General features: G+C 37.8%; 1 protein-coding gene across 1 annotated transcript in view; it reads left to right on the top strand.

Annotated features, from left to right (window-relative positions):
* Positions 1-12,732, top strand: part of HTRA1 (HtrA serine peptidase 1) — a 45,851-nt gene extending 33,119 nt beyond the window's left edge. Inside the window, exons 4-9 of the mRNA XM_045025682.1 lie at positions 6,411-6,605; positions 7,347-7,379; positions 8,726-8,840; positions 8,985-9,042; positions 9,466-9,561; positions 12,051-12,732. Of these exons, the coding sequence (XP_044881617.1) occupies positions 6,411-6,605; positions 7,347-7,379; positions 8,726-8,840; positions 8,985-9,042; positions 9,466-9,561; positions 12,051-12,219 (666 nt within the window). The 3' untranslated portion in view covers positions 12,220-12,732. The remainder of the gene's footprint in view (positions 1-6,410; positions 6,606-7,346; positions 7,380-8,725; positions 8,841-8,984; positions 9,043-9,465; positions 9,562-12,050) is intronic.
* The last annotated feature ends 324 nt before the right edge of the window (positions 12,733-13,056 follow it).

The following is a 13,056-nucleotide window of genomic DNA, read 5'->3' as shown; positions in this document are numbered from 1 at the left end:
TGTCAAGGAATTCATAGATTGTAAAGGACATTTCTTGTTTTAATATGGTAAGGCCTTTATGTATTTTGGTGTAATTTAGTCTGCAAGTTTAATTGAATTCCATATTTATAATAGAAAGGCAGTTCCCAAGACTTTCAGAGTTATATATTTTGCAAAAGTTTAAATGACAACTTAATTGTATAGATGCAAATATACAAGCATCTGTTTCTTTTCCACTTAAAAACAAATTAAGGCACTATATGTCACATCTCAGCATAAATCAGAATGTTGTCCCGTCTTCACTGATTTATGGAGCTCCAAAACCCCTGTGTGCAGATTCATCACATTCCTTCCGTAAATTTAGCAGATTATAGAACAAAGAGATAAAAGTCAACACACTTTTCCCCACACAGATGCATTAACATGTCTTAAGGTTTAAGTTCTAACTGAAATATGTTTCTGATTGGGGTTAAAAAGATAAGAGATGACAGTCCAGTGTACTAGCCAAATTCTGACTATGGTTATTACAGTCTGCCTGTCTAGAATTCCTTCCCTTAGTTTCAGGGTCTGATCCTTAGCTGATACAATTTGGCAAAACTCCATTGATTTCAGTTGATATGTCTCCATTGCCAATTTACACCAGCTGAGGATCTGGCTGTCAGTAGGGTACAGAGTTTGTCATCCTTATGATAAAGTTACCATTGGGTACTATTACTGTGCATAGCTGAACAGCTGCTGAAATCCACTGAAGAGAGAGAGAGTTGCATTTCAGTGATAGATGAAAGGATTCATTGGTGAATGAAAGTAGTGGGATGCAAACTCAGTCCTGTAAAGCCAGCATGGAACTCACATTATACTCAGTGGGAGTTCTGTGCATCATGAGTTTGTAGGGTTGAACCCATAGCCTGTAAAATGTGCAAAGTAGTGGGATGAAAAGTGCTAAGATATTTTTGCTAACTGATGGTTTAGCCTATGAGAAGGTGTAATCTTGAATTATGGGTTACATGGTTAGTCATATGTTAGTTTGCAGACTGTACACTCGCATGTTTATATTGTTGTGTTAACACAGAGTTGCCTGAGGTCACACAGTGAGTCACTGGCAGAGGTGGAATTAGAACGGCAGTGTTTGTTTGCCTTTCAGCTGTGTGCTTTATTCACTGCATTATGTTGCAAGGCAGATGAGTTAGCCCAGGATTTTATTAATCATCATGGCATATCTGTAGTTAATTTAAAGTGATTATCTCCGATAGACTGTTTTGTTACAGTAAGCCGATCTACAACCAGCTGGTGTTAGGTAAAAAGAAAAATGAATCAATTTATTAATTGTTTTATAAGTCCTGTAGACACACGTGCCTAAGCTTTAATTACTAAGTGTTGTCTTCATACTCCAGCCGTCATGAAATGCTTGTTAACTGAAGCTTGTGGAAGGCACCTTTTATAGTTTTGTTTCAACTACTGAATTATAAGATGCCTTGTATTTTATAAGACTTCTCTTGCAGTCTGGAACAAGATACTTTATGTGGACCAGGTGTACCGTACACATCTTACTATTCATTTCTAACTAGGTCTAGTCATTTTAATCATATTTTTCCCTAGTTCCAGCTGATAATTTTTACCACTTAGATTAAATTCTTGTTTGTTTTCAAGAAGTGAAATACTGCTAATTGTCACTGTGGCTGCTAATTTTTTTTAAAAGATTTTTTTTTTTTTAAATCCCCAGGAACATAAAGATGACATACCATAGGTAGCTTACAAAATCGATTGCCTATAATGCATGAGTTTACACATACTGACACTTAGCAATTACTATCTCATTTTTAAAAAATACATTAACATTTGCATAATACTGTAGGTGCCTGTGACACTATACTGAGAAATTAAAGGTAAGGAGTAACGTTCTGAAAAGTATAATTGATTTTCAGCAATATGAAAGTCTTGGGCTCCTTAGCCATTTAGGTACTTTTGAAAACTTTACCTAGGATTCTTTGCAGTCTTGGGTCCTTGCAATGAGCTCTGCATGGCTGGTCCCCTACATCCACAGAGCCTCATTAAGGGTAAACATTAACTATGGAAGCAGATGCAACTTCAGTAATTTTGACAAATAATAATAATGAATCAAATTTTGTAGTTACAGACCATTAGCTCAAAATGCTTTCTCTTCAAGTACACAGCAGTCTCTTCTACAAACACCCTGTATAGGGAACACATGCTTTTCAAAACCATGTTTCATAATGTGTGCAGACATTTTTTGAGTTTGTTTTTTTGTTCTAAGCCAATGAAAGGTTAGTCTAACTCTTTCCAGAAGGCCTGTTGAATCACACAGATGATCCACAGCCAATCCATACAGTGTTAGACTCTGAACTGAAGTTTAACTAATATGGGCCCAGGCTTGAAAACTCAGCACAATTAAAAATAATTACACTAGTCAGTGATTGCTTATAATGTATTTTCTTTCTACTGCCAAATTTCACTTTGGCTACAAAAATGTTTATACAGGAATATTTTATAAATCTCTGAAGTATCAACATAAATCTTTTTTTTTAAACATTATTAACTGAAGAAAATATTGTCTATTCAGATTTTATTTTGGTCAGTTTCTTTTTTTTTATCTGTTTTTAAAAGGCCCCCTGCTCTAAAAGTACCTTACAACATACCACTAAAAGTTCGTGCTCTAATTGGTTAAGTCTGAAGTAGGCCGAAATACAAACATAGGGCAAATTTATGCTTCTACAAAAGAGGAACTAGGCAGAGAGGGAGGTGTGACACTACCAGAGCAACAGCATCTTGACTTTATGCTGTAAAGGTCATAAGCCATTTAGGGGAGTGTGCTCAGCAGTGGCATTTCCACCACCGATAGCAAAAAGAGGAGGTAGGACTATGATCCTGTCACCATCCAGACAGTACCCCGCTGGGACTGCTAGCACAGCTGACATTACACACACTTTGTGCTTCTCAGTGCAGCCAGTCAAATTATGGCTGTCCCATGCACATTGCATTGTATTAGTGAGGTTCTCTGTGAATACCAGATTAATCTGTATTCATGGCCCTTATTTGACCCATAGATAGTGCTTGTTTAATTATACTGTATTTTAACTTCCTAAAAGTGTTTCCTCAAAACATGATTAGAAAGCAAACTTCCTCCCTTGCTGTGTTGCCTATTTCGTTGCCTACCCAGATGAATCTCTTTAGTCAGCAGCTGGTTAATTATTTTCTTGCTGGCTTGAAACTGCAGAAGATGAAGTATCTTATCCTGTTTTATGGGTTTGGCACTCAGTTTTATTAAAGCAATATGCTCATCTCAGTAAAACTTTGTTGGTAGAACTGAAATGCAGTTAGATAAAAGGATATAGTGAGTCAAGCTTTAACTGTGAAAGCTGTGACTGCTGTTTTCATTGTAGCATATATGGACCTGATCACTGTAGTAATGGAAGCGTTTTTATTTTCTTGTTACAAATACTTAATATTTTCCAGAATATACACTTTATGAAATAAAACCCTAACTGAAAAATACCAAGCAAAATATTCTTGAGAGATTTGTATATTTTGTAGTCTTATGCTAGGGATTTTTTTCTCAGTCCCAAACTAAGAAATTATGATGAAATTATTGATGAATGAAAACTATTAAGGGTCTGACTCCAGAAACTAGCTGTAGCCAAATTTCCAAAAGTGACCAGTGATTTTTGGGTGCCTTGTGTTTTGGGTGCTCAACGCAAAGATACCTGGAAGGGGACTGTTTTTCAATAAATGCTGAGCCCTGAATATCAGGCCCTTTAAGGTGTCTCAAATTGAGCTTCCCAAAATAAAACATCCAGAATCACTGGCCTGTTTTGAATATTTAGCTGCTGCTTGAGAATAAGGAAGTGAATCTTAAAATGGACTGAGGAAGGAGGAAGCCTATTTTAAAATTACGCCTAGCAAGCAGGTTACTCCTCTCAGGTCCGCGTATGTGAGACTTCTCCTATTTTATTTATCTGATTTCCCTTTTCCCTCATCCTACCAATCAACAGTATAACTCCTGTATCATGCTCTTGTAACAAAATCAGTGTAGTTTCAACCAGATTTCAGAAACCTAGTCCCTTGGCCTGTGAACATTTACGTATGAGCTCAGCTTTAGGTGCTTGAGTTAGGACTGCTGCCTGTAGATACAAAAAAGGGACGTCTGCCCGCTTAGGTACAAAAAAACAGGACATCTACCTATTTGCCTGCCCCTCAGACTCCACCTAGGGCTGCCACCTCTGAGGCGCAGAAGTCCAGGACATTTGTCTGACACCTCTGGGCATTGTCTCCTCATCCCATCCCCAGGAGATGGCGTCCGCCCTCATGGAGTCTTGCTCCTGGAGCTTTCCTGGGCACTGATCTCACCAAGCTGAATGTGGCACTGGCCGGATATACCCCACTCCCACCTGGCTATGATCCCCATAGCCAGTACTATGTAGCGGTGACTAGATGCTGCCAGCCCTGAGCTCCCTCTGTCCACTTGCTACTCCCAAGCCATCCTGTCCCTGTGGTTCCCAGACACTTTGGAGCCAGAGCTCCCTCTGTGCAGGCACTGCTATCTTGTGGGTTCTCCTGCTACAGCCACTCAGGGCTGAGAGGCAGCGGAGTGCAGCTACCAAAACCTGAGAATTTTCATGTTCCAGGAGGACCTGCAGCAACCCTTTTTTTTTTTTAAAAAGGGGTGGGGTGGGGAGATTAACCTGGAAAAACTGGGGTTGGTGGCAACCCTACGGTGAGTAATTCATTGACCTCAATGGGACCTGTTGGATGATCAAATTAAGTACACGCATAAGTGTTCAAAGGATCAGGGCCATGCTTACAAAATGTTAAACATCTTCCAAGAACCAAAGAGCTAGTAAAATTATGGAGAGCAACAAAATGGAGATTTAAATAGTTACTCAGCCTAGCCCTTTCTTAATATCAGTTTGATTTAAAAGTATTTTTATAATAGGTATAACTCGGGGGATAAAAATCCCACCCACCATGCCTTCTTTGTAGGTGAATGTTGAATAAAGAATATGGAAGTTGAGTGACCATTTCAAAATGAACTCTAATACAGGGGTCTCTTGAGAACCTAAAGTAATCCGCAAGTTACTGCTGCCTTAGAATTTCAGTAACAGTCACCCAAATATGGCTCCTGTTGGAGGGAGAGAAGGGGTGGAAACAAGATGGGACCCATATATTTCCTTTTATATAAATAAACGTGAGGTTGGCTAAGGGGCCAATCTTCTCCAGTTGCCATATGGGAATAGTCATCCTGACAGGGCCCATCTGTGTTCCTGCCCTAGGATAGCCAGCCAATTCAGTCTCTCCCCAGATGTTAGTCAGCTTGGGAGGAACCTAGTCTTATCTCTCGAGCCAATACATGTGCCTTCACTGCCTTCATTCTCCACAGCCCAATTACCATATGTGTCAGTTGAATGGATAGAGCCACTGTCTTCACCTACAGGGTGGGGTGTATTACCAGCCATGCCAATTTGCTGCTGATAGTTTACCATGGATACGGCTTGGGCCTGGATTTGGTTCACTGAAAGCAAAGAGTGAAATGAATTCTTCAGAAGTGGAATCCTCATGGAAATGCCTGGATCTCATGGATGTTAGAGTGGGTGTTCTTTGGCTCAGTGCAATCTCAGTTAGCGAAAGCGATAGCAGGTTTACTGGCATAGGGTTACTAGCCTAGAAGTTAGGAAGCGTGTTGGGGGTATCTTAGATTGTAAGATCTTTGGACAGAGACCTTATTTTTGTTCCGTGTTTGTACAGTTTTTGTCACAAAGAGGTGCTGGTGCATGACTGAGACTTCTAGATGCTACCATAATACAAATAATAATACTGCAAAAGCTTTATTAACAATGTCCCTTCAGAAGAAGAGCTTGGCATGTCAGGGAGGAGATAGGGTTAATAATGTTCCAGATTTCCCAAAATTTATAGGACGGAGTAGCTGTATCTAACTTAATCTCCTCATCAGAATAGAAATTACTTTTATCCACCTGTATGTTTGATTATGTACCTTAACTCTACTTTGTATTTTATTTTTCAGTATTATTAAGCACTGCATGTATTTTATTTTATTTTATTATTTTACATCTGCAGCTGTTTTGCTAATTTATTTCAAGAAGCTGTCAGACACAAGTCCAAACCTGGTGTGTTCAGATATTTGCCTTGGAGAGCAGTGTATAAATATTCATTTATTTTGTAATTGCTTTTCATTTAATGGCTATTCTATGTGGAAAAAAGAAATGTTGTTATCTGAAGAGCAAACCCCTTAGATTTAAAGCTCACGTAGGTATTGTTTACATAGTCACACACAATCCCTGGTGATAGCAGAGCATGTTTCTTCCTTTTATTTGTTAAATCAGTTTGTTTGTGTTTCAGTTGTATAGATTTTATTTGCAAAAGAATATCTTACAATGATTCTGACCATAATTTATGCATAGGGTAAATTGCCAGTTCTGCTGCTTGGTCGATCTGCAGACTTGAGGCCTGGAGAATTTGTGGTTGCAATTGGAAGTCCATTTTCACTCCAAAACACGGTGACTACAGGGATTGTTAGTACTACCCAGCGTGGAGGAAAGGAATTAGGGCTTCGGAACTCTGATATGGACTACATTCAGACGGATGCAATTATCAATGTAGGTCACTTTTACACAGCTGAATAGCCCTTGTTCCATTCAATGTAGACTTCTGACTCTAGCTGCAGCTACAAGTTTGTCAACCATTTTCCCAAAGAGAAGTGGATTTTGCTGGATTTTATTGTTTAAAAGGATTTTTATCAGTATGAACATGGACAACTGCCATGGCAACAGTATTGTTTATTTTTTTAAAGTCCCTAAAGGGACAATATCAAGTAATTAGTCATAAAATATCTGACCTAACTTGGAATTGTTTGAATTTGTAAAGAGTATGCTCTGGATGCTAAATAGCATTTAAAAATTCATCACGCTGTCACCAAGACATTTAAAAAAAAAAAAATCCAAGCTTGTGTTTATGTGGGACCATGGCAAAGCAATATGTTGACGTCTATGTTCTTGCGCTTGGCCTCAAGAGCTGTTGTCCTGGCCCTGGGAGTTAGGTTTGATAGTTAACAATACTACGTAAACTGTTAAAGTCTTCTGTGTTTCTATGGTTTTTTTCTTAAACTTCATTGGCAAAAGAATTAAAAACTCAGTTTTGAAAAAGTTGAACTATACAGGGGTACGGTTTGGGGGGATATTGTTTGCGATTCTGGAGGGGTGCCATTGTGCAACTATTTTATAGAAAGTGGAAAATAACTATAGAAATATTCAATATTTCTTTTAAAATACTTAAATTTGTGCTTGTAGTAACTTCATGGAAACAGATATTGAAATATAATCTGTCCAATTTATTTTCAGTATGGAAACTCGGGAGGACCTTTAGTAAACCTGGTAAGGGTTTCTTTTAAAACAAAATTCTTTAAGTTTGTGTGTTTTATTAACCTGACCATTCTTTAAAAGAAATTTTTTAACTTTCTTTTTATTGTTTTTTATATAGAACATAAACACATAATGAAATAAAGCATATATAAATATGTGCACAAGATGGAAAACCAATATAAATAACAAAATTCATTGTTCCAAAAGAAATTTGCCAAAGAAAGTGATTCAGTTCTGATGATAACTGGCTGACTGTACAAACGTGGCAGGGTGCTTACTAATTGCTCATCAGTGTTTATATTGGCCAGTCACATGATATTCTTGGAGTTCAGTATTCCAAGTGTTTGCCATTTGCATAGTTTAAAATGAGTGTAATGCCCAGTATGTTTGCTGATGCCATGCAAAAGGTAATATTAAACATACATTTTACGTTTAAGAAGTAATTGCACTTGTCATAAAGTATGTAAGCTCTTTGCAAATCAAAGTTAAGTTTAATGGTATCCATATGTATTGTCCCTTCATAGTGCATTTCATCACTGTGATAGGGCAGAAAATCGCCACTCTGGATCAGGGCAGGAAGGAGTCAGTGGTTTGTTTTACAGTCAGATGCTGACTTGACCCAGCCCAACAACTGCTAGCAAACTCAAGTACAATTTTGTCTTTTGGGTATTTCCAAACATTTAAGACTAAAGTTGTGGCCTAATTCTGTCATCCTTCCAGCATAGCCAGACAATGTATGCTTGGAGTTCCTCACTATGGAGAAGCTACTTAGTCTGTGTCAGGACAATTTTATCTTGAAAAATATATAACAAGATTGACAGAATATTAAAGTTACTTTTGGCCTACCACACTGTACAAGTTCAGCAATGACAGTGAGACATTTTAGTATTTCCATTTAAGGGCCCAGTACCCGATAAAGTTACTCATGCTGAATATAGGGTGCCGCTGAAATAAGCAAATTGAAAATAATGGGACTAATTGTGCAATAAGTTGCTGTTTATTGCGAGTAAGAGCATTCCCAGATTCTGATCTTGACTATGCTGGTGTAAATCTGGAATAGTTATATTGGATTTTAAGGTAGTTACTCTAAATTTACAGCAGTGAAACTTGTATCAGAATGTTGTCCATAGACTTTCTAATTCTGGCAAAATCTTTGAGTTTAAACTTAAAAATATAAAGTTAATAAACCTTGAAAAAATGAGTTTAAGCCAAGTTTAGTGGCTAATAAATTAGCTTCACAATACTTTGCATATACCTTATTAATTTTCTTTGTGACTGCTTGCAGAAAATCTTCCCTTGCATTGTTTCTTCCTCATGGTGTTTCATGTTTACTAACATACTTTTTTTTATTTCTCCAGGATGGTGAAGTGATTGGAATTAACACTTTAAAAGTTACAGCTGGAATCTCATTTGCAATTCCATCTGATAAAATTAAAAAGTTCTTAACTGAATCACATGACAGACAAGCTAAAGGTATTGTACTGTACTATTTTTAAAAAATGGGCACGTCACACAATAGGGAACCAACATCAAAATATTTGGTTATCTCTGTGTTTAAGACCACCAGGACTTCTCATAAGAACAATAAGTCAAGATTTTCTTTTCTCTTTCTAACAGGAAAAGCAATAACTAAAAAGAAATACATTGGCATTCGAATGATGTCACTCTCTCCTAGGTGAGTAAAGATAAATTCTTTCCTCCACCTATAATTTTATTTAGATGTGGCCATTCCCACAAATTTTGCTTCTGTCACATTGAAATGGGTTATTGTAATATGCTTCACCAGGAGCACCTGAAGATCTACAAATAATGGCCTGATATTTTCATTACTTCTGTTCTCGTCTATTTGTTGCCAGTAGAAGATACTTATTAGTATTTTACAGGATGCAGATTTCTAAACAAGTGTAAAGTTTTAAAATCTTGTCAATTCTTTAGGAATCTGAACTGAATTGTACCATATGTGACCTCAGTATGTATAACATACCATAGCAAATGAAGGTTAAGTGATTGAGGTTTATTAATCCTTGTAGTTTAACTTCCTTATAAGTGAAATGACTTTCTGTCAAAATAATTTTAAATTGGTGTCACTTTTTTTCAGCAAAGCTAAAGAGCTGAAGGAACACCATAAAGACTTTCCTGATGTTGTTTCTGGGGCCTATATTATTGAAGTAATTCCAGATACGCCAGCTGAAGCGTAAGCAAAAGGACTTTTTTCCCCCCTTTTCTTTTCTTTTTCTTTTCTTTTTCTAACAGCAACCATCAGCGTAAGGATTTGATAATGAGATGCTTTCACCGCTACGACAAGTTTGACTATGCTTAAATCAACCAAACTATTGCCATCTGACAACTGTTTGGCTGTTTAAATGAAAGGAGTTGGTGGTTTGAGTCCAGTCCCTTGTGGGCAGTCCTCTATATCATAAAAAAGACTATGACAGTGGAGCCCTTGTCACAGATCTCAGCAGAGAGGTTAAGCATGGAGTGGACATGCTGGCTAAATCATCCTTTCACTGCTAGAGATGATCTCACCAGGTCATGATTGGGACATACATTGGTAGGGCAGTTTGGGGAAACTTGTGCTTCTGCTGCCTGTGTGACAGTGTGTTTCATGGTCAGAGGATGTGTCCATCTAGCACCTTACATGGGCATTTAATTCTCATGATTCACTTGGTTAACTTAAAATAAATAAATAAACTATTTAATTCAGGTGGGTGAGGAGAGAGTTTATCAAGAACATGAAATTCAAGATCTTTTATGGGAAAAGAGCAAAGGTTATTGTGCAGCACACGTGGGGTAAGAGGCATGTATGTGCAAAACACATTAGAAAATTAACATTTCATGGCACACATTTTTAATAATCTGTGTTCAAAGAAGGCTGGCTGGCATCTCTCTGGAGCGGAGTGAAAGCAGTTTGGGTGCCTTATCCTTAACCAATCATGGTTAGGTTTCTAACATCCGTTACAGGTGCTTTTTGTTTTGTAACTAACATTTTTGAAAGGTAACGCTCAGTCAAAGCACTGATCTGTGCCTGCAACCTGAGTCTCCCTTAAACTATTGCAGGAATAATCTAGTTCATTGTACTGTAGTGTGGGGTTTGCACTTGTCTTGACCTGAGTGGATGACACTTGGCTGTATTTGGGATGAAAAAGTGAGTCTGCATTTGGAGAGCATGTTCTGTAGTGTGGGAGTGACAATGGTTAGCAAAGAGACAGAAGGGAAATTAGAGAGATAGGAGACAAGTAATGTAGGATAGTAACTTAGGAGTTCAGAATCGCATTGATATTAACGTGTTGATCATTAGGGGTGGTGGGCAATACCCATCAATAACCCCCTACAGACAACTTTATTGATGAAATTTGTATATACTTTGATTTGGGCTGGGTTTTTCACTGACATTTTATGGTGTGTGTGTGTGTGTGTGTGTGTGTGTGTGTGTGTGTGTGTGTGTGTGTGTGTGTGTGTGTGAGATATCAACTCAAAACAGCTCTTGCTGCCACAAAATTCTATCAGTCTTTTTAATTGAGAGAAGGGTCCCGTTGCACCTACACACGACGACCAAAATATTCCAGTCTGACTCGTGATTTTTTTCGTTGCCCAACTTGAGAACCATAAAGGAGTCTGTTTTCAGAAAGTGCTGAGCCACCTGGCCTCTGAAAATAAAGCCCATTTAAGGTGTTCTGATTAGGGCACCAGAAATCTTCGCCAAGGCAAGTAGCTTGAGAGAAGCACTCGGGTAAGACACTTCTCTGTGACTGGAAGAGGCGTATTATTACTGTGTGGTTGTGTAAAGATTCTGCTCAGAGGTTGAATCATGTCTGATCTGGTTACTGGGGTTAGTATTTCCATGACTTGGTGCCAGAGTTTTGTGCATGACAGGGCAAGCCAATATGGTATGTACAATATTTCCCTTCCCCACTCCTGTTCCTCAGTCCCAGCTGCAGTCTTAGCCAGCTCTTGTGTATAAAATATGAAAGGGACTCAGCACAGACTGTGGAGGATCTGAAGTAGAAAGAGCCTCAATCTGACTTCTCTAGTCCCCGTCTATCTGTATTTACCTGTTGTCTTTTTACATTGTAAGCTCTTGGGGCAAGGACCATCTTTTTTGTTTTGTGTTTGTATAGTACCTGGGATGAAGAGGTCCTAGTCCATAACTGGTGCTCCGAGGTGTTATTGCAATAAAAATAATAATGGGTGGAATAAATCTGCATCCCACTGAGTCCATGTGTAATAGATCTACATTATTCTCCATTTTAGTTTTGAATCATTTGAGATGTAATTGAGCCATCAAAGCTATGTATAGAGAACAGTGTGGGATACGAAATATGCAGTTCTGTTAAATGATACAGGTCCCCTACTGGAGTGGGCTGAGATGCGGATGGAAATATCTGCCATGTGTACCTGCCACTGTACACAGTGTTGCTCCGATGGAATTGCTCCTAAATTGTATAATTGAGTGAAAGGTTTGAAGATTTCCATGCTGAAATAAAACTCCTTTGTCTTAACTATCTGATACACGTCACCACATAACTCATCTAACCAGTGGTTGTTTCTATGCATCTCAGATTAGAATCCGGTCCTTTGAATGTCAGTCTTGGTGAATTGTGAGCATTCATTTCTCTTTCTCAGTAGCATTATGAGGAGGATAAAATGGCAGTTGTGATAACATATCCCTTTTTTGTATTTTAGTGGTGGCCTGAAAGAAAACGATGTGATTATAAGCATCAATGGACAGGGAATAATCTCAGCCAGTGATGTCAGTGACATTATTAAAAAGGACAATACTCTGAATATGGTTGTACGCAGGGGCAATGAAGATATTATGATAACAGTGGTTCCTGAAGAAATTGACCCTTAGTCAGAAACATGAGCTGGATTTCATGTTTTCTTTTAGCAACAGTGGACTGCTTATGTTATGACTGTGCTGGTACAGGAAACATTAGACTTTTGACCAACATTCTGCTTGTTCAAAAGAATAGTATTGGCCAACAACACCAATGTAATGCCACAGATATTCCAGATGATAATTTTTTCCTTCTGTATTTTATGTATGCAATGTATTCTTTACTGGCTAACACAACTGTTACTGCTTAAACAGTCAACATTTTTTTTTTCTCTGTGTCACTCTTTCAACTAAGACTTCAACAAAACAAAATTCATGCACACAATGTGTGTTGTGGTATTCAGGTTTAAATAGAATAGCTGTTCCTTTAACTGGAAAATGCCATTGTAATAGAATTTTGGGATAAAAAAACACAGTTGGAAAAATGTTGGCTTGTAAACCAAAAATAATAACAATCTTTTTCAGAATCCATGCAGAATTTTTACTACTTCAGTCTTTTCCTAGTGTTATTAAAATAATTCTACAGTATTTTTTCTGGTGTCATTCATTTTGCCTCATGTAAGTTGTTGGATGTTTTACTTTTGAAATGTACCAAATATCTAGCTGAAACTATTTCTTGATGGACTTATTTCCTCTGTCATTGAGCCAAAACCCTTTTACTTTTCAATGTATTCTTAGTTTCCTATATACTATCACCGAAGTCTAAGGTAAACATCTGAAGGAAACAAAGCCTAGTGTTTGCACTCTGGTTTCTTAGCTTAGTCTTTAGCTATAGTATGTCAGCTATCCTAGGAGGGCAGGCTTCCATGTACAATTATTTTTTTACCATATTTTCTCTTTAAATTTAATTAT

Source organism: Mauremys mutica, chromosome 7 (assembly GCF_020497125.1).
Source record: "Mauremys mutica isolate MM-2020 ecotype Southern chromosome 7, ASM2049712v1, whole genome shotgun sequence".
NCBI classification, from domain to species: domain Eukaryota; kingdom Metazoa; phylum Chordata; order Testudines; family Geoemydidae; genus Mauremys; species Mauremys mutica.
The sequence above is the reverse complement of the archived record's forward strand: the minus strand, read 5'-3'. Positions and strand labels throughout refer to the sequence as shown.